The 20691-nt window shown below is 33.7% G+C and overlaps 1 protein-coding gene across 1 annotated transcript in view; it reads right to left on the bottom strand.

Moving 5' to 3' along the window:
• Positions 1 to 1545: 1545 nt before the first annotated feature.
• LOC142149632 (uncharacterized) overlaps positions 1546 to 20691 on the bottom strand; it is a 34364-nt gene continuing 15218 nt past the window's right edge. Inside the window, exons 2-3 of the mRNA XM_075204952.1 lie at positions 13176 to 14221; positions 1546 to 1652 (exon numbers count right to left, since the gene is read on the bottom strand). Coding sequence (XP_075061053.1) covers positions 1546 to 1652; positions 13176 to 14221 — 1153 coding nt within the window. The remainder of the gene's footprint in view (positions 1653 to 13175; positions 14222 to 20691) is intronic.

The raw sequence follows: 20691 nt of genomic DNA, 5'->3' as shown, positions 1-20691 counted from the left end.
TGGAAAATGTGGGTTTAGTTTACTTAATTAGCCTCCATTACACAGTGAGTAGTTGTCCCTCTGGAGGACAGGAGACAAGGACATACAGCAGCTAGCAGGTAATACTATGTATGTTTTCTTCTACTCAGCTATTACTGATTGTCAGTAAGACCCTGTGCCTAATTCATCAAGCCATGCAAACTGAGAGCAATGTGCGCTTTAATTTGTTCCCAGTAATCGGCTCTGCAGACTCCTGAGTTCAACAATTAACGGATCAGAAAAACCTATTCAATTAATGTCACCTGTTAATAATATAGGCATTAATGGCAAAGAAATTAAAAAAGTTTTTTTTAATTGTTTTTTCCCAAGTGAAATACATTTATTAGGATGTTTGTAATGTCTACTGAACATAAAATAATTTTTTTACAGTTCCTCCTGATTGCAAACACATGTTATAGCATGCATACAAGACTGTCATCACTAGTAATTAGGACCTAAACTAGTCTTGTAGCTGGAGCAAGTGATACAGCAGAGAATTAAGTACCTGAGAAATTCCCAGAGTTTGAATCTGATGTGGCTCCGTGCGCTCGTGTTTGGCACGTCCTTACTGTACATAGAATAAGGGAGAACGCTGCTGCCCTGCCCGTTCACTCCCAGAAATCGTAATCTGTAGTTAGTGTCTTTTGCGTATGAAGATGAAGTGAACATTGCTGCGTTTAGTTGTGATTGGTCCGGATATGCGCATCTGCAGATGAAATTTATGTTCTTTTCACTCCTCCCTGTGTTTATATTTCAGTTTAGGCAAAAAAGTACATTGCTAATACATTTGCTGTGTGTTATTAATATGTTTGTTGCTGTGTTTTTATCATTGGTTATCACATTGTCAGTATGGATGACCACCTAATTATCACCCCTGGTTCCATCTTCTAAAATGCAGAAGACTGTACAGTACTCATTACTACTGAAATAGATATTAGTTCCACATTTAAATACAGAATCTCCACATTTTTTAATGTCAGTTTTATTAAACATCAAGTGTTATAGAAACAGCTGCCAGTAACATAAATGGTAATTACAGATATTGTGTGAACATGGTCCTTCAGTCTATATGCAGGTAAGTGATGCCTGATGACAATGACTATACAGTATAAAATAAATACAGGTACCCTAACAAAAAATGTGTCTTCCTTAGGAGTTATTTAATAACATAGTGTAAATAACAATGATGTGCTGTAACCAATAGCAACCAGATATACTAGCAGTCTGCTATCATCATAAGAGCAAATGTGATGACCTGATTGGCTGCTATGGGATACAGCAACCAGTATTTTTCTTGCAACATTTACTAAATAATGTTTTCTGAGTACACAGCTGTCATAACAGATGGAAATAAGACAGCACTAGAATAGTATGAGGGAAACAGTGCAGAGGCTATAACATAGACTAATAAACACACATGTATTATTAAACAGGGCAGTGTGATGTGTTCCAGTAGAAAAATTCAGTACTAGAAACTCTGTCCTTTTTTCTGGAAAACCCTTGTTATATTAAGAACATTTATATGGTTTATATTGTGTGAATCCTATGATGTACAACAAGCTTTGATTTCTGGGTAAAACACTTGCTACATTCAGAGCATTTAAATGGTTTCTCTCCTGTGTGAATCCTCTGATGTCAAGTTTTGATTTTTGGGTAAAACAATTTTTACATTCACAGCATTTTAATGGTTTCATTTTTTCGTGAGTCCTCTAAAATATATTAACTTGTGATTTATAAGTAAAACTTTTGTCACATTCAGAGCACAGATAGGACTTCTGTCCAATTATTGAGCAAGAACTTATTTGTAGAAGGTTTTATTTATTGAATGAAATTTGATTGTATGAAACAGAAAGAGTTTATGTAGAATGAATGTCTGTTGTCTATATGACTTGTCGATGACGGTATATTTTTGGAATGTTCAGAGTACAAGGTGCTTTCCGAAATGTCTCTTGTTTTTAGAGTGATCCTGTTCATTAATTCACCTGTGAGAAAAAAACATGTTTATATTAAGAAGCCTATAACAATTATTAATCTATTTTAACAGTACTAGTGTTATGTTGTATAAGGAATACAAATATATGTTATACACTAACAAATATGACCCAATAATTGACCATTGGATTTTTTTGTGTACATTGACAAGCAAACATAAATTCTTAAAAGAAAACTATGAAGGCTTATCTGCACATCTACACAAAATTAAAACCTGTGATATATCTACACATGTGATAAATTACTCATCACCTTCTCACTATTAAATTAAGTAATTTACATATTTTTTGTAGGTGGTGTTTCTGTGAACAAAATTAACAATAAATACACAATTGAAGAAAATGTTTTTAAAATGAGGCAGATAATCATGTGACAGCAACTTAAAGGTTGGTCCTATCCAGTACTAGAAAGGTATACCTGTAAAAGTGGCCACTGAGTGCATATTTATATAATTTATCTCAGGAAACTATTTGGGCCTTAATCTTAAACAATTGTGCAACAAAGTTGGCTTTTAACATTATGGAAGAGCTATATTATTCCTGTCCTCGCATATATGGCTTATACAATTTAGGAGAAAATCTAGAAATGTCCATCAATATATTATCAATGTAACAAAATCAAAAATCTACAAAACTTTAATTGGACAATGACCCAAAATCTTTATTACACACGATAAATTAGACCACTTAAAAATACTCAGATGAAATCTATCTTAATGAAATTTTAATTCCTAATTTTTTGTTTGCTTTAATTCAATTTAATTATTTGTCAAGAGTTTTTCTGCTCCAATAATAAATTACTGTGTAAAGATTTAACCACCACAAACTTCAAAAAGATAAAAATAATTGCAAACAGGCTCACCAAAATATAAACATTTCATCCAAATAATCATTAAAAAATAAACATTTTCTATCATCCAATCCACCTAATTAAATAAAAAATAGAAAAAAAGCACCCAATTGCCTTTTAATTATAAAGTAAAATGAGAGAGTTAATAATGCCGGTATTATACACACAGAAGTTTTTTCATTCATTAATATTTTCACATATTGTGTAAAAGTTTTTAATCATGGATATATCTTATGCAAATGAAAATTCACTCCAAGTGCTAATTGCAGGTATTCTTCTGTTAGACTGTTAGGGAGTAAATAATTTCCCTCTTACATATCGGAGGCATAGATGGTGTCATTCAGCTTTCAAGGCCAATTAAATTCAGTTATACTATATATATATATCAAAAAACAATAAAGCATTTTTTGTTGTTTTATTCTTTTATGATATGTGTAGTATTTTTGCTATGTTATTTTTGATATCATACTAATGGCAATGAATTGATTGCATCACTTGTTATCTGTGATAGAGAAAGCTATGACTGGTCAGCTCTAAGTTAAAATTAAATTTAGCTGTCAATTCCACATGTCTGAAGATACCACAGTTTGATTATGCGGAGAAAAGTGTAAAAAGATTTGACCAGGAAAGCCTAATGGTCATGTTTGTCTTTATTAAATTTGGCAAACGAGAGAACTGGGTCCCAAATTTGCATATCATACATGGGAAATACATTGAAAACATTATCTTAATAAGCCCCAAAAGCATTGATCTGAATAACACCATCTATGCTTCTGAATTATAAGAGGGATGATATTTGCTCCCTAATAGTCTAACAAAAGTATACCTACAATTATCATTTGGAGTGACTTCTCCTTTTTATATGATATATCTGTGACAAATAACTATTTACACAATTCGTAGAGATATTAATGAATGACTATACTCTGGTATGTGCACCAACAGAAATATTAACCCATTTATTTTATTTTACAATTAAATGGCAATTGGGCTATTTTTCTATTTTTTATTAAATTTGGTGGATTTTATTTTAATTTTGTATGTTGGATGCTAATAAGCATCATTTTTTTTATTTATTAATTGGATGTGTGGTATATAATTTGGCTAGCCTGTTTGTGCTTCAATTTTTCATTTTAAAGATAATATAAATACACTGATATTTATAATGGTTCATGAATATCTAACTACACTGCAACCATGTGGTAAAGTAGATAGATATAATGTACAGTGTATTATCAGGATTTTTAAAGTTTAAGACATATTAACCCAGATTTATTTTGTTATACAACATTTACTAAAGATAATACAAAGTACAGAATATACAATGCACATTAGTGTAATGAAATAATTATAAATATGTTAGGTTGCAGTACTAACTATACACAAACATTTGTTTATGTATCTACTTGAGATATCTGTTGTCCTCTGGAAAGTTTGGTGCTTTTATATATATATATATATATATATATATATATAAATATATATATATATATATGTGTGTGTGTGTTATTTTTTATGTTAATTGTACAACAAAATTTTGCTTATAAGAATAAGATATACCACATTTATAACAATACAATATCTACAACATAGTATCTCCAAATATTTGTGTATATATCATTATATTCTAAAGCGTAATACAATTACCGTAATCTGAAGATATCTCCTTCTATCTCTTTCCCTCCTGATCATTCTTACTGTTCCATCCTTCCAGCTCTCCAGCCACCAACTCACTAACACTGGGCTGATACTGCCTATTTATAGTCATTCCTCCCCATCTCTCTTCAATAGTTCCCGGGATGACCAGAAGGTTCTCAGACTGTTTGTCTCCAGGTCTCTCAGGTAAATCTCACTGACATGTGAATAAGGTATAAACATTCCTAAGGTCACTTACTATAAAGAAAAATTCTAATTAGACCTTGACACATGGTGCAATCTTGAATTCTAATTAGATTATCACAGTCTCTGACATCCTGTTATGTCAACAAATTAAGTTTTTATTTATTATTCATCTATTATCTAGGCAGAGAGTGTGAGCAGAAATACCTTTTCCAACACAAAGCTGTATATATGCACAGTAGATAATGGACTTTTCACCTACTCCCTATTAATGAAGCACTTTACATATTTAGCTGTAGGTGGAGCTCCCATGAATAAAATAGACAATAAGTTCACTTAAGAATGTAATTTGATATAAAAAAACGAGGCACATTGGAATTTACATCTAAAATTTGAATATTTATTGTATACCAAATAAAATCTACATATTTTGTCACAGTAGCTATAACTTAAGAAAACTATAGAATTAACATGTGAAAAGTGCTCCTGTGATTTCCAATACAAATTATGTTTGAAAAAGCAGAGATGTCTTCAGTAATACAAATAATATGGATTTATATGTAATAAACCTCAATATACTCTTTGGACTTTAGAGAACATAATCATATGTATTACTAAACATGGTATAATTAAAAAAATTGGATGTGTGATAGAGTATGAAGCAAGTTCTTTTTTCATGTTAGACTGTTCTTTTGCCATGGAAAATATTGAAAGAAAATGACAATGTGATCAGTAGTAATACAAAAAATGTGTGAAAAAGTTAAAAAGGGAGAAAGGACGTCACCCATTAGGTCATCATTACCTAATTAGTGTGTTCTAAAGTTCATCAAAAATGTTATATCAAATTTACCTTAGTGATGTAGTGTCGCCCACCAATAATCACTTAAATAATTTTAGGGTTCAGTTCACTTCTTACTTTATATTCCATCTGACAGCTTTTACTATAGTAAGTAGAATGATTTCCATTAAGTTCATAATTCCATATAATTAGCATTTTCAAAAGAGTGGAAAACAATTTTCTATATAGAGCAAAGCAAAAGACTTTTGTTGCTCAGTCGATTAATTTGGTCACACTCGTGGCCCCTTATGGCTGATATGGGGGGAATCACTGATACAATATATAGAAAGTGGATAACATAATTTGATAACTACCTGGAATTGAAATGATACATTACGGATTACTACATAATTATATTTTGGACATCTGAAGGGATATGGTTTGGACACAGATTAATATACATCACTATTAAGAGGAATTTTCTGAGAATTTATAGGAAGATAAGAATATATAAAACACATTTTCAGAGCATCGTCTGATAAATTGACTTTAATATTAATTTTAATTACCCCATGGAGTCAATATCTGTAGTGTTCATAATATTATGTTATCATGTAATCAATGGTTGGCTCATGAAATGAATTGGACTTAATCATAACTAAGGGTGTGACAAATTGGGCTTTTAAGATTGTGGGAGAACTATATTATACCTGTCTTTACATATATGTCTCATACAGTTTATTTGAAAACCCAGGATTGTCCATTATTATATTTATACATATATTACAAATGTATGTTAATATTTAGTCATTCCTCCCATCTCTCATCAACAGTTCCCAGATGATAAAATAGTATTCTCAGACTGTTTGTCTCCAGGTGATTTTTAAATTAGGATTTCATAAAATGTGTAAGTTTTTTTAATGAAAGCAGTTTCTCCTGTAAACTTCTTTGACTTGTAAATGAGATATAAACATTCCTAAGGTCACTTACTACATGGGAAAATTCAAATTAGACCTCAGCAGGAGGTAAAATCTTCTAATTAGATCATTGCAGTTTCTGGCATCCTGTTATGTCAACAAATGGACCTTTTGTTTAGGATTCACCTATTGTCTATGTAGAGGGTGTGAGCAGAAAGACCTGTTCTAAGTATCAGCAGTAAGGCTAGGTACGTACTGCAGGGAAATTCTAATGATTAGCGATTTACCGACAACAGGGGAAAAAAAGTCCCAATCTACAAGCTGATACATGTGTACATACTATACACAATTTACCTTCAGATCTGTGCTCTTCATCTGGTTCAAGAGCAAGATAGGCGCTTAGAGAATGTCAGTGTAAATTTATATGTGGTGTTTTAAAAAGAACATACTAGGAGTCAGAAGTCATTTTTTATTTTTATAATTCTCATTATTTAATTATTATTATTATTATTATTATTATTATTATTATTATTATTATTATTATTAATAATATTAATATTATTATTATTATTCCATACGTATCATCTCAGTTTTCATTTCTATTGAACATGTTTTATATTTTGTATAGAGCCCAATTTAGATATTAATTTGTTTGTGTAGCTTTTGGGATACATTTTATTAATGTTAACCTAACTGATAACCTAGGCTGAAATATATATTTTGTTACTAATTCATTATTATACATCAATAGAAATATTGACGGTATTTATAGTAAAACGGTCCAAACTCTCAGTCTGAGAGAGGAAAATGATTCAGTACTCGTTTAAAAGACAGTGAACTTAATATTTAATGGGTTTGCAGACGTGTACTAAGGGAATATAAAAGTGCCATAAAAGACACATGTCACATCTCAGACATGTGTGAGTGACAGCTGTCAATATAACGTTCAGGGATTACTGCAGCATCAGTCAGTAAGTACAGTGTTGGCTTTGATTGGCAAACTATTACACTGACACAATTAAAGTACACCAGGGAAACACATAAAGTACATTACATTTATCTGCCCGACAGAAAGGATGAGGTAAATATTAGATATAGATCTTTCATGGGATACAAAAATGATATCATAGAAATATTTATATAGAAAGCATACAGCATTCCCAGGTCCCAGCTGTAAGTGGTTATGGGACATCTATAGAGCATTATCACATTGTATACTGTCACAGCACATATACCAGCAGTACCATGTCACATTATAGTATTGTATATTGTACTCTGCTAGGTATCCTGGAACACGGGAACTCCATAATAACCACATGTGACTCCTCTGACATGAGATACTGGCTTCATGTGTTGTTCTCATGGAGTGTTGGTTTTATTCATATTATGAACATACAGGTCTTATGTTCTACTGATCTAATCTATGATTCCAAAACATGGTTTTGCTATAAATTGTAATTGTGTTGTAGTTAAAGGTGCTGTCACAGCACGTTGTTCATCATTTAACTGAAGCACAAAGATCACAGTACATAAGGAGCAGCACTATAGCATAGACATATTATACAGGGATCATTCTCACTGAAATCTCACATACAGTTTACAATCAATCTTTATTATCTCGGCAGTAACATAGTAGAACTAAGGACGTAAATATCTCACTCTTTGCAGCTCACTGGTTACAATGTCATAGGCCATAATACTAATGCCCTAGAGAGCACTACACACTGACATATTGGCAGAGAAAGAAGAGAAAGTAAGGCAGGCTGGTTACAATGTCATAGGACATAATATTAATGCCCTAGAGAGCACTACACACTGACATATTGGTGTAGAAAGAAGAGAAAGTAAGGCAGGCTGGTTACAATGCACAAGCAGATGGTACATGCAGAGGAGATAGAGGGGGATGAACAAATCAATGTCTCTTCATGTGGATGTTACATGGTACAAGCAGGGACCAATTCTGGTTTTACTCTCCTTCTCCCAGTCCCCTCTCTCAGCAGAATCCCTTGTGATGCTGGAAGCACTATCAGATGCAGGACGTAAAAGTGGATACATCTCTACACGTACAGAGCGATTACTGCAACTCTGCAACAGGATTATATATGATCTGTATGTGACCAATAAGAGCATCCGAGCATTGACCGGCTATTGTCATATGTATCTGGTCCTGGCAGGATGAATTTGTAACCCAATTTGAATTTACACTCTGCAGGGTATCATGTAAGATCTTATTATCAGGTTCATTCTTAGATCCTTTAATGATTGTTACCCTTTTTCTTAATAGCTTTTGCTGATAATTGTTAATAGTCTAATGGTGCAGTGTCACTTTCTGCTTCGTTAGCTGTTAAATTACGGCACACACCCAGACACATTGGGACTGATTCATTACCGTACTTATCAGCTGATTTTGTGCTCATTGTGCGTAAAAACACACTGTGTATGCCCAGAACAGGGAGATAAGTAAAGAAAACAGCCAGTTAAGTAAGAACTGTTACTCAATGTAATAGCAGGTTCATACACAAACACCACTTATGTAACCCTGCGTCTTTTGAGGTAATAAGAGGTGTGCGATGGGCGGTGACTGCTGTAACTTAATGAAAATGGGCGTATACTTTGGGACAAGTACGATGCGTGCACAGCGGTTTCATCCATTAGTAACAGTTACACATGCTCGGGGTCATGTCTAACTCCTGAAGCTCAGTGCAGAGTAAGACACAAGAATAAGGGCAGCACGGTGGCTAAGTGGTTAGCACTGCTGCCTCACAGCACTGGGGTCATGAGTTCGATTCCCGACCAAGGCCTTATCTGTGTGGAGTTTGCATGTTTTCTCTGTGTTTGCTCCGGTTTCCTCCCACACTCAAAAAACTTACTAGTAGGTTAATTGGGGATAGGGTAATTTTACCTCTCCTTTATCAAGTCCCTTCAGATATCAGTGAGAATAGATGCTGGTTAACCAGGAGATCAGTAATCAAGATACAGACATGCCAATGTCAAGATAGAACTGAGCTCTGCTCATTTATTAGTGGGATACATTTATACATGAAAAAGCGTTTGATCTGGTTATAGAGTAGAAACACATGATTGATATTTTCCTCAGTAAATATAAATCTTCTGACAAAGCAACCATACTCCCTCCTAGACCATCATGTCCACTCCAACTATTTCTTCTGTCGACCTCATCTATTCATGACCTGTTTGCATCAACTTTCTCTTATTACTCCCTCTGTCTAGAATGTAAGCTATCATGGGCAGAGTCCTCTTTTCCCTAAACCTCATGTCTGTCAGTCTCATATGACTCTGATATAGCAAAGTCTTCTGCTGTTTGTTGACTCTCACACATGGAACTCATACTTGTATCCATACCAGCCGTATGTCAGCTCATGACTATCCATGTGCATGTTGCTGTGCTTAATTTTATTTATGAATCAGCTAATATATTTATTATATTCGTGTTTGTCGTATCTGTAAGATGTATGTCATACTTGTAAGCTGATTGTCCGGCACTATGGAATCTGTGGTGCACTATATATAAACGATGATGATGAAGATGAGGAATGTCATCAGAAGTAATAAAATCAAAGAAGTCTTTGATGGATATCGAGAGCTAAAGATCAAATTGAAAAGAGTGATTAATTCAACCACATTCAGTATTATTGTGGGGTGTTAATGAAATTATATGTTAATAAAGCCCCTGCATAATGTGTCCATAAAATGGGAATGATCTCTGGGAAGGTTGCCTTCTGCGTGAAAAAGGAGCCCATAAAGGACATATCTATATGGGAGTGGACTTGGTGGGTACAGAATAGTTATTATTTATTTTTATTTTTTTCATGGAAATTTTGCAGTTCAAGTAGGGCAGTAATTTAATCCAAGGGCCTGGAGGTGGTCTGAGGGTATTGCAGGGTACTGGAGCTGATGGATATGTGTGTGTATATATGTAATGGGGAGATGTTAGTTGAGTGTACTAAATTAGTGACCATTAAACAGTGAGTAGTTGTCCCTCTCTAGGACGGGAGACAAGAAGAGACAGCAGCTAGCAGGGAATACTATGTATCTTTCCTTCTACTCAGCAATTACTGGTTATCAGTAAGACCCTGGGACTGATTCATCAAGTCATGTAAACTGAGAGCAATGTGCGCTTTAATTGAATGTGCCCAGTAATCAGCTCTGCAGACTCTTGAGTTCAACAATTAAGGGATCTCAAAAACCTATTCAATTAATGTCACCTGCTAATAATATAGGCATTAATTAAAACATGTTTTTTTAATTTTTTCCCCCCAAATGAAATAAATTTATTAGGATGTTTGTAATATCTACTGAACATAAAATACATTTTTACAGTTCCTCCTGATTGAAAACATATGTTATAGCATGCATACAAGACTGTCATCACTAGTAATCAGGACCTAAACTAGTCTTGTAGCTGGAGCAAGAGATACAGCAGAGAATTAAGTACCTGAGAAATTCCCAGAGTTTGAATGTGATTTTGCTCCGTGCGCTCGTGTTTGACACGCCCTTACTGTAAAAAACACACACAAAATCTCTGGCGCTCTATTTAAATGTTGCTAATCAGTATAAGAAGTAAATTACAGCGATTCAATGGAGATAGTGTCCAATCTCCTATAATTACAATATAAAGGGAAAAAGGGGGGATGAATGCGCAAACTCTGCCTCTCTGCCGCTCATACTGCTTGAAAAAGTCTGCAGAGGCAGACGAAAAGCGTTGCAGAGACTTTCTTATTGCTCAGTGCATGTATTTCCATTCCAAGGAGGAGATCGTGAGGATCACTATAGCTTCAGTGCACGAAGCTATTTTTAGGAGGAACCTTTAGACTGGAGGTGACTTTTGGATCGGACAGTTTATGGTGCGCACCATAGAAACAGCTGAACATAATAGCCGCCAGAGCGGCAGAGAGGCGAGTAAATTACTCTTCGTCCCCCAGAAGCGGGTAAGCGATCTTTTTTGCCTATATCACAACGTGGGCTATTACCGCTAAATATTACCCTCTACTCTGAAAACGGGGGAGTTATTTATGTGATCTCTCTTTTTTGCCTATATTATAACGTGGGCTATTACCGTTAAATATCACTCTTTACTCCAAAACGGGGGAGCTATTTATGCCCAAATACATTGTGGGCGATTACCCCGGGATTTTCTTCCTCCATAAAGTGAATAAGACATTTCTGCCCTAAATATATCGGGGGCTATTATATCAAGAACTACCTATTGATGGAAATTTATATACCACTTATACGGAGGAAATTCATCTGTATACATTGATTTGTGTCAAGCTCTATATCGCTGAAACAACGTGTATAACTATTGTGGAGTCATCTGGATTTCTTCCTTTAGGGAAATACATTGTTGCTCTATATTTTTATACTGATTCAGGACTCTATATTACACCATTCTACTGTTTGATTTCATTTCATGAGAATAGCAAAGTATTCAATCCATCAGGATATGGAACAAAGATACTAAAGTCTGATCTCTATATATTTTAAGAATCAAATATTGGATGCTGTGTACATGCATGTTTTATTATTAAGGAGATATATTCAGGGATTCATGATTATGTATACATACTTTTCCATTGATATGTGAGATTGTGATGGTCTAGTATATGGTATTATCAAACTTTGATTATATGGTTCATAAGAAGTGAGTTTGCGCATTCATCCCCCCTTTTACGCCCTTACTGTACATAGAATAAGGGAGAACGCTGCTTCCCCGCCCATTCCCTTACAGAAATCGTAACCTGTAGTAAGTGTTCTTTGCATATGCAGATGAATTGAACATTGCTGTGTTTAGTTGTGAATGGTCCGGATATGGGCATTCGCAGATTTAATTTGCAGATTATTTGCATAAAATTGGCATTTATGTTCTTTGATGAATCAGACCCCTGTGTTTATATTTCAGTACAGGCAAAAAAAGCACATTGCTAATACATTTGCTGTGTGTTACTAATGTGTTTGTTGCTGTGTTTTCATCATTGGTTGTCATATTGTCAGCATGGATGACCACCTAATTATCACCCCTGGGTCCATCTTCTAAAATGCAGAAGAATGTACAATACTCATTACTACTGAAATAGATATTAGTTCCACATTTAAAAACAGAATCTCCACATTTTTTAATGTCAGTTTTTATTAAACATCAAGTGTGATAGAAACAACTTCCAGTAGCATAAATGGTAATTATAGATATTGTATGAACATGGTCCTTCAGTCTATATACAGGTCAGTACTGTCAGTACTGTCTGATGACAATGACTACAGAGTGCTATACTATACCATACTATATTAAACTATACTATACTTTTACAGATTTTTACTTTGACTATTTACAGATACCCTGGGGAACAATGTGTTTTCCTTGGGAGTTATTTAATAACATGGTGTGAAGAGCAAGGATGTGCTGTCACCGATAGCAACCATATATCAGCTACTAGCAGTCTGCTATCATCATACCAGAAAAGTGATGATCTGATTGGTTGCTATGGGATACAGAAACCAGTATATTTCATGTAACATTTACTAAATAACTTTTTCTGAGTACATAGTTGTCATAACAGATGGAAATAAGACAGTAATAGAAAAGCATGAGGGAAAGAACATGGAGGCTATAACATAGACTAATAAACTCACATGTATTGTGAAATAGGGAAGTGTGATGTGTTCCAGTAGAAATATTCAGTACTCAAAGCTCTGTCCTTATTTCAGAAAAAACATTTGTTATATTCAGAACATTTATTTGGTTTATATCGTGTGAATTCTCTGATGTACAACAAGCTTTGATTTCTGGGTAAAACACTTGCTACATTCAGAGCAATTAAATGGTTTCTCTCCTGTGTGAAACATCTGATGTACAACAAGATTTGATTTCTGAGTAAAACACTTACTACATTCAGAGCATTTAAATGGTTTATCTCCTGTGTGAATCATCAGATGTTTTACAAGATCTGACTTTTGGGTAAAACACTTGCTACATTCAGAGCATTTAAATGATTTATCTCCTGTGTGAAACATCTGATGAACAACAAGATTTGATTTCTGAGTAAAACACTTACTACATTCAGAGCATTTAAATGGTTTCTCTCCTGTGTGAATCATCTGATGTTTTACAAGATCTGACTTTTGGGTAAAACACTTACTACATTCAGAGCACTTAAATGGTTTCTCTCCTCTGTGATTCCTCTGATGTGCAACAAGATTGTAATTCTTGGTAAAACACTTACTACATTCAGAGCATTTGAATGGTTTTTCTCCTGTGTGAATCCTCTGATGTTCTACAAGATCTGACTTTTGGCTAAAACACTTGCTACATTCAGAGCATTTAAATGGTTTCTCTCCTGTGTGAATCCTCTGATGTCTAAGAAGATATGATTTTTGGGTAAAACACTTTCCAAATTCAGAGCATTTAAATGGTTTTTCTCCTGTGTGAATCCTCTGATGTAAAACAAAATGTGCCTTTTGGGTAAAACACTTACTACATTCAGAGCATTTAAATGGTTTCTCTCCTGTGTGAATCCTCTGATGTCTAAGAAGATATGATTTTTGGGTAAAACACTTTCCACATTCAGAGCATTTAAATGGTTTTTCTCCTGTGTGAATTCTCTTATGTTTTACAAGATTTGCCTTTTGGGTAAAACACTTACTACATTTAGAGCATTTAAATGGTTTCTCTTCTGTGTGAATCCTCTGATGTCTAAGAAGATATGACTTTTTGTTAAAATACTTGCTACATTCAGAGCATTTAAATACTTTCTCTCCTGAGTGAATCCTCTGATGTCTTGCAAGTTTTGATGTTTGGGTAAAACATTTGTTACTTTCAGAGCATTTAAATGGCTTCATTTTGGTGTGAGTCCTCTGATGTTTGGTCAATTGTGATTTGTAACTTTTGTCACATTCAGCGCACAGATAGGGCTTCTGTCCAATTATGGAGCAAGAACTTATTTGTAGAAGGAATTTTCTATTGAAAAATAAAATTAGATTGTGTGAACGAGAAAGAGTTTATGAATAACTAATGTCTGTAGTCTATATGACTTGTTGATGACGGTATATTTTTGGAATGTTCAGAGTACAAGTTGCTTTCAGAAACGTCTCTTGTTTTTAGAGTGATCCTGTTCATTAATTCACCTGTAAGAAAAAAACATGTTTATATAAAGAAGCCTATAACACCTATTAATATATTTTAATAGTAGTAGTGTTATATTGTGTAAGGAATACAAGAATATTTTATACACTAACAAATATGACCCAATTATTGACCATTGTTTTTATTTTGTGTACATTGCCAAACAAACATAAATTCTTAAAACAAAACTGTGAAAGCTTATCTGCACATCTACACAAAATTAAAACCTGTGATATATCTGCACATGTGATTAAGTACTCACCACCTTCTCCCTACTAAATTAAGTAATTTACATATTTTTTTGTAGGTGGTGCTTCTGTGAAAAAAAATTAACAATATGTACACGATTGAAAAAAAGGTTTTCAAAATGAGGCAGAAAATCATGAGGCAGCAACTTAAAGGTTGATCCTATCCAGTACTACAAAGGTATACCTGTAAAAGTGGCCACTGAGTGCATATTTATATAATTTGGCTCAGGAAACTATTTGGGCCTTAATCTTAAACAATTGTGCAACAAAGTTGGCATTTAAGATTGTGGAAGAGCTATATTTTTTCAGTCATCGCATATATGGCTTATACTATTTAGGATTAAATCTAGAAATGTCCATCAATATATTTGCAAATATATTATCAATGTAACAAAATCTAAAATCTACAAAATTTTAATTGGACAATGACCTAAAACCCTTATTACACACGATAAATTAGATCAGTTAAAAATACTCAGATGAAATCTATCTTAATGAAATATAAATTCCTAATAATTTTTTGTCTTTATTTCAATTTTTTAATTATATGTGAAGAGATTTGCTGCTCCAATAATAAATTACTGTGCAAAAATTTAACCACCAAAAACTTCAGAAAGATAAAAATAATCGCAAACAGGTTAGCCCAAGTATATGCATTTCATCCAAATAATCATTAATAAATAAATTTTTATTAATATCGAAACATACTAAATTAAAGTAAAATCCATCTAATTAAGTAAAAAATAGAAAAAGCAACCAAGTGCCTTTTCATTATAAAATAAAATGAATAATAATTCTGGTGGAGCAAACACTGAAGTATTCTCATTTATTAATATTTCATGAATTGTGTAAATAGTTTTTAATCAAGGATATATCCTTTACAAAGTGAAGCTCACTCCAAGTGCTAATTGCAGGTATTCTTCTGTTATACTGTTAGGGAGTAAATAACTTACCTCTTACATTTCGGAGTCATAGATGATATCATTGAGCTTTCAGAGCCAATTAAAATCAGTTATACTACAAATATCATAAAACAATAAAGCATTGTATATTGTTTTATTCTTTTCTGATAAATTTAATATTTCTGCTATGCTATGTTTGATATCATACTAATGGAAATGAATTGATTGTATCACTTGTTATCTGTGATAGAGAAAGTCATGACTGGTCAGCTCTAAGTTACAAATAAGTTTAGCTGTCAATTCCACATGTCTGAAGGAGTTTGATTATGCGGAGAAATACAAAAAAGAAAGATTTGTTTAACCAGAAAAGTGTAGCCTGAATGGTCACATATGTCCTTATTGAATTTGGTAGGATAAACCTGGGTCCCGAAGTTGCTAATTATACACAGCAAATACACTGAGCCGTGATAAGGTTACAGACGGGGAGCTGTGTTTTATGTGCTGCTGGGGAGAGACTGGATTATGAAGCACTTTGGGAGGCTGAATATACTGTTTGCTGTATACAAAGGAAAACATTGATCTTAATTATTCCCGAAAGCAGCGATCTGGATAACACCATCTATGCCTCTGAATTATAAGAGGGATGTTATTTATTCCCTAGTAGTCTAACAGAATACCTACAATTAGCACTTGGAGTGACTCCTCCCTTATATAGGATATATCTGTGACAAATAACTATTTACACAATTCGTGGATATAGTAATGAATGTGTTACACTGGTGTGTGCACCAAGAGAAGTATTAACCCATTTATTTTATTTTAAGATTAAAAGGCAGTTTTAATTTTGTATGTTGGATGCTAATAAGTATCATTTTTTATATTATTAATTGGATGTGTGGTATATAATTTGGGTAGCCTGTTTGTGCTTATTTTTTTCTTTATGAAGATAATATAAATTGATATTTATAGTGGTTCATGAATATCTAACTACACTGCAACCATATGGGAAAGTAGATACATATAATGTACAGTGTATTATCCAGATATTTATATTGCTATACAATATTTACTAATGATAATGCAAACTACAATGCACATTAGTGTAATGAAAAAAATATAACTATGTTAGGTTGTAGTACTAACTATTCAAACATTGTTAAGGCAAGGACGCATAACACATGTATAACACTGCAATATTTACAACATAATATACACAAAATTTGATTATGTATCATTTTAAGCATAATATAATTACCTTACTCTGAAGATTTCTCCTTCTATCTCTTTCCCTCCTGATCATTCTTACTGTTCCGTCCTTCCAGCTCTCCAGCCACCAACTCACTAACACTGGGCTGATACTGCCTATTTATAGTCATTCCTCCCCATCTCTCTTCAATAGTTCCCGGGATGACCAGAAGGTTCTCAGACTGTTTGTCTCCAGGTCTCATGTAAAGCTCATTGACATGTAAATGAGGTATAAACATTTCATAGGAGAAATACTATAAAGGAAAATTCTAATTAGACCTTGACACCTGTTAAAATCTTGAATTTTAATTAGATCATGACAGTCTCTGACATCCTGTTATGTCAACAAATGGACTTTTTGTTTATTATTCATCTATTATCTAGGCAGAGAGTGTGAGCAAAAGACCTGTTCCAGCACAAAGCTGTAGATATGCACAGTAGATAATGGACTAATGAAGCACTTTACATATTTAGCTGTAGGTGGAGCTCCCATGAACAAAATCGGCAATAAATAAATATTTATTGTATACCAAATTAAATCTACATGTTTTGTCACAGTAACCAGTGCAGCGAACTATAACATTAACAAGTGAGAAGTGCTCCTGTGATTTCCAATGCAAATTGTTTTTGATAAAGCAGAGATGGCTGCAGTAGTACAAATAATATGGAATTATATGGATTAAATCTCAATATACTCTTTGGACTTTAGAGAACATAATCATCTATATTACTAAACATGTCATAGTTTTAAAAAATTGTGCATGTGATTTAGTACGAAGAAAACTCTTTTTTATGTTAGACTGTTCTTTTCACAAGCAAAATATTAAAATGAAAATGATAATGTGATCAGTAGTAATAGAAGACATGTGTGAGAATGTAAAACAGGGGAAAGGACGTCACCCCTTAGGTGCTCATTACCTAATTAGTGTGATCTAAAGTTCAGTGTCTCCTACCAATAATCACTATATAATTTTAGGATTCAGGTCACTTCTTACTTTATATTCCATCTGACATCTTCTACTATAGTAAGGAGAATGTTTTCCATTAATTCCATATAATTAGCACTATGATAACAATTTTCATTACAGTGTAAAACACTTCTCTATATAGAGCAAAGCAAAAGACTTTTCTTGCTCAGTTTATTTATTTGGTCACACTCGTGGCCCCTTATGACTAATATGGGGGGAATCACTTATACAAATACATAGAATGTGGAGGAGATAACTTGGTAACTACCTGAGATTGAAATGATACATTATGAAATACTACATAATTATATTTTGGACATCTGAAGGGAAGTAGTTTGGACACACACTAATATACATCACTATTAAGTGGAATTTTCCGAGAATTTACAGGAAGATTAGAATATATAAAACACATTTTCAGAACATCATCTGATAAACAGGCTTTAATATTTATATTAATTCCCCCTTGGAGTCAATATCTGTAGTGTTCATAATATTATGTAATCATGTAATCAATGGTTGGCTCATGAAACCAATTGGCGTCAATCTTAAGTAATTGTGCAACAAATTCTGCTTTTTATTGTGGGAGAACTATATTATACCCGTCCTCACATATATATCTCATACAGTTTAATTGAAAACCCAGAAGTTCCATCAATATTTTTATACATATATTACAAATATAGGTTAATATTTAGTCATTCGTCCCCATCTATCATCAATTGTTCCCAGATGATAAAAAAGTATTCTCAGACTGTTTGTCTCCAGGTGATATTTAAATTAGGGTTTCATAAAATGTCAAAGTTTTCTTTAATGAAAGCATTTTTTTGTGTAAACTTCTTTGACTTGGAACAAAATAGAAACATTTCTAAGGTCACTTACTACAAAGGAAATATCTAATTAGGCCTCAGCAGGAGGTAAAATTTTCTAATTAGATCATCGCAGTTTCTGGCATCCTGTTATGTCAACAAATGGACCTTTTGTTTAGGATTCACCTATTGTCTATGTAGAGGGTGTGAGCAGAAAGACCTGATCTAAGTATCAGCAGTAAGGCTAGGTACACACTGCAGGGAAATTCTAATGATTAGCGATTTACCAAGGACAATAAAAAGTCCCAACCAACATGCTGATACATGTGTACATACTATATACGATTTATCTTCAGATCTGTGCTCTTCATCTGGTCCAAGAGCAGTGTAGTCATTTAGAGAATGTCAGTGTAAATGTATATGTGGTGTGTTATATAGGACATACTAGGAGTCAGAAGTCATTTTTTATTATTATAATTCCTCTTATTTAATTATTATTATTGTTATTATTCCATACGTATCATCTCAGTTTTCATGTCTATTAAGCACTTTTTTTATTATGTATAGAGGTCAACTTAGAAATTCATTTGTTTATGCAGCTGTTTGGATAGATTTTATTAATGTTAACCTTAATGATAACCTAGGCTGAAATACATATTTTATTGCTAATTCATTATTATACATCAGTTGAAAAATTACCAATATTTATAGTAACACGGTCCGAGCTCTCAGTCTCTCAGGGAAAATGATTCGGTTCTCATTGAAAGACACTGAACTTAATATTTAATGGGTTTGCAGACGTGTACTAAGGGCATATGAAATTGCCATAAAAGACACATGTCACATCTCAGACATGTGTGAGTGACAGCTGTCAATATAACGTTCAGGGATAACTGCAGCATCATTCAGTAATTACAGTGTTGGCTTCGCTTGACAAACTATTACACTAACATAATTAAAGTACACCAGGGAAACACATAAAGTACATTACATTTATCTGTCCGACAGAAAGGATGAGGTAAATATTAGATATAGATCTTTCATGGGATACAAAATGATATCATAGAAATATTTATATAGAAAGCCAACTGCATTCCCAGGTCCCAGCTGTAAGTGGTTATGGGACACCTATAGAGGATTATCACATTGTATACTGTCACAGCACATATACCAGCAGTACCATGTCACATTATAGTATTGTATATTGTACTCTGCTAGGTATCCTGGAACATGGGAACTCCGTAATAACCACATGTGAATCCTCTGACATGAGATACTGGCTTCATGTGTTGTTCTCATGGAGTGTTGGTTTTATTGATATTATGAACATACAGGTCTTATTTTCTGCTGATCTAATCTATGCTTCCAAAACAGGCTTTGCTATAACTTGTAATTATGTTTAAATAAAAGCTGCTGTCACAGCACGTTTATCATCATTTAACTGAAGCACAATAATCACAGTACATAAGGAGCAGCACTATAGCATAGACATATTATACAGGGATCATTCTCCCTGAAATCTCACATACAGTTTACAATCATCCTCTGGAGACTCGGCAGTAACATAGTAGAAGTAATGACGTAAATATCTCACTCTTATCAGCTCACTAGTTACAATGTCATAGGCCATAATACTAATGCCCTAGAGAGCACTACACACTGACATATTGGTGGAGAAAGAAGAGAAAGTAAGGCAGGCTGGTTACAATGTCATAGGACATAATACTAATGCCCTAGAGAGCACTACACACTGACATATTGGCAGAGAAAGAAGAGAAAGTAAGGCAGGCTGGTTACAATGTCATAGGACATAATACTAATGCCCTAGAGAGCACTACACACTGACATATTAGCAGAGAAAGAAGAGAAAGTAAGGCAGGCTTGTTACAATGCACAAGCAGCTGGCACATGCAGAGGAGATAGAGGGGGATGAACAAATCAATGTCTCTTCATGTGGATGTTACATGGTACAAGCCGGGCCCAATTCTT

The sequence above is a fragment of the Mixophyes fleayi genome, chromosome 4 (assembly GCF_038048845.1).
Source record: "Mixophyes fleayi isolate aMixFle1 chromosome 4, aMixFle1.hap1, whole genome shotgun sequence".
Classification (NCBI taxonomy): domain Eukaryota; kingdom Metazoa; phylum Chordata; class Amphibia; order Anura; family Limnodynastidae; genus Mixophyes; species Mixophyes fleayi.
This window is presented reverse-complemented; position numbering and strand designations above follow the sequence as displayed.